General features: G+C 39.7%; 1 protein-coding gene across 1 annotated transcript; it reads right to left on the minus strand.

Moving 5' to 3' along the window:
• Positions 1-1,007: 1,007 nt before the first annotated feature.
• LOC141619908 (uncharacterized) lies at positions 1,008-2,393 on the minus strand. Its single transcript, XM_074436919.1, has 2 exons — positions 2,223-2,393; positions 1,008-2,057 (listed from the first exon to the last, which is right to left on the minus strand). The coding sequence occupies exons 1-2, from the start codon at positions 2,391-2,393 to the stop codon at positions 1,008-1,010; spliced, it is 1,221 nt and encodes a 406-aa protein (XP_074293020.1).
• Positions 2,394-2,657: the final 264 nt, after the last annotated feature.

Genomic DNA, 2,657 nt, shown 5'->3' on the forward strand with positions numbered 1-2,657 from the left:
AAACGAAAAACTCACTGTTTTTATTCAATAACTCAATCGATATATAAATAACATACAACGACCTCTTATTTATACTAGAAAATAAACGACCTAGTGCTGGCTTGCTTCACAAGTTAATGTTTTCCTAAAATTGACTTTCCTAAACCGAATAGAGCACAACTTTCCTAAACTCGAGTTTCCTAAACCTAATAGAATTGACTTATTATTCTTATTCTGAAAATTGAAATTAGGAAATAAAATAAACCAACTTATTACTAATCTGAAATTCAAATAATAATAATAATTAAATAAGATGACGATATTCCATTTTCGAGCTGAACTTGAGCTAATTCGCTTCCTCGTTATGCGTGATTTAGTTCTAACATTCCGATACCGTCATTTTTGGATCAAGTTGGTCTGTCCATGGTGGCGCAAATCAGTTGTAGATTTGTTTCATGTCGGGTTTTGACACCAAGTTCGTTGCTACTTCCTTGATGGTTCAAATTGCAAGTTTGCAGCTTGAGGTCAAAATTGATAAAGCTTGCTCTGTTCGGCTTGGAATTGTTCTTGCCATGCTTCTTCTGGTATCAAATTTGTCCGTTCTTTCAGACTGTGGAATCAATATGCTCGAAAGAGCTACAGTTGTCATGGTGTGATCTTGATGCAGTGCATCTCAATAAGCTGAAAAGAGTGGGAGATAGTTATTCTTACTTTCTAGTGTAGTTAGTAATTATTGAGACGAGGTACTTATGATCCGGGTTGAAAGTATTCAAAAAGAAAAGAAAGTGATTGTCGTCATCTTAGCTAATTAAATAAACTGGTAAATTTAGAAAATTTGAAAGTGAAAGTTGATTTTTTATGATGAATTTGGTAGAAAGAGCATCACAAATTTTGCGTGTTGGCGGGAGTTTAAGGACAAAAGCAGTCCATATTGTTTTAAAGGAATGATTAAGGAATGTTTAAAGCTAAAATAGATGATGAATTGATGATGGTTATTTTTTTTTTTTGACAGCAATAAATAGCATAGCTTACAACAGACCTTTCAGAGCAAGATTATGAGCTATCCTATTTACTCCCCTAGGACAGAAATTAAGAGAGCAACAGTGAAAATGAGACGCAATAGACTTAATATCCTGGATAATGCAAGTAATAGACGCAATAGGCTTTTCCGCTCCAGCAACCTGCATAACCAAGACAAGACAATCCGTAACCAATCTAACATGAAGATGCCCGTCATCCAAGGCCCATTTTAGCGCCTTGATAGCAGCCTGACCTTCGGCTTGCAGGGCAGAAGAGGCAAACGAGCGAGCATTCGCAAAATTCCTTAAGGTCCCATCACCATCCAAAAAGCACCACCCCATGCTAGAACTTTTATCATCCCTCCAAGCAGCATCACACTTAACAGTGCAAACATTTTCGCACACAGGTCCACCAACAATCCAATAAGGAAATGAGTTTCTAATCCTTTTCGCTAATCCAAAATCAGAAGAGAAATCCAGCAAAGACGCTTGAAGGAGGCTAGCATCCTTATTGCACACAACCTCATTCATACCCTGAATGTCACCAAGAATAGAATTGAGAGGACCCATAGGCCAAGGGCGACGACTCCTGAAGACCATATCATTCCTACAGCACCAAATTCTCCAAAGGGTAGCTATAAGGGGAAAAAGGAGGGAGTTAGGATCTGGGCCAATTAAGAAATACGTGACCCAGTTTATGACCCAAATCCTAACATCAATATCCATCCCCCCAGTGATTCTAACGCCTAAAGGATAGCCAAACCAAAGAGCCCTTGCAAAGCTAAAATCTCTGAAGAGGTAAGAAATAGATTCCACACAAGTAGGTAAACCATCGCAAAGAGTACAAGAGGAGCGCCAATTCATCTTGCGTTTAAGGAATTCAGAACCCACCGGAAGGACATTAGCCATAAATTTCCATAAAAACACCCTTAGTTTGTTAGAAATAGGCAACTTCCAGAGCTTGGATTTACAAAAAGCCACGATGGGTGCAGACATTCTAGAGCGATCAACCCCCGTGGAAGGTCCATCAGATAAGACCTTAGCAGCATAATAACCCGACTTGACAGTGTAGTCACCATGTTTAAAAAGTTTCCAATAGAATGAGTCATCCGAAGGTTGACACGGAATATAAGTTGCGAGGATTTTCTTTGTAACTCCCTCACCCGGATTGAAACCAAGAGAGGAAAGATCCCATCTTCAGTGAGTATCATAAAGATCACCTACCAGGAGCGTGGAGTCAGTAGGAGCGTCAACGGAAGCCCCGCAAAGATCATGAAGACTATAACCCTCTATCCATTTGCTCTTCCAAGCATTAAGACGAGATGAAGATCCAATTATCCAAGCAATATTGTTGTAGAAAGATCGTAACCCCAAACAAGGCTTTTGAGGGCCCATGACGACGCATGGGGAGCCTTCCAACGATTCTGGAATAAACTATCATCTTGGATACCAAGCATGGGACCAATAACTTTACTAATAAGGCTTCACGGATCACATAAGATTCTCCAAGCAGATTTGGCAAGGAGCGCTTAGTTAAAGCAACCAATATTGCGAAGACCAAGGCCCCCTTCTCCCACAGCCCTACTAAGAAAGTCTTTACTACACCAATGAATAGACTTATTAGTTCTAGTTCCACTCCACCAAAAATGCACCATCAAA

This window comes from Silene latifolia, chromosome X (genome assembly GCF_048544455.1).
Source record: "Silene latifolia isolate original U9 population chromosome X, ASM4854445v1, whole genome shotgun sequence".
Taxonomy (NCBI): Eukaryota; Viridiplantae; Streptophyta; class Magnoliopsida; order Caryophyllales; family Caryophyllaceae; genus Silene; species Silene latifolia.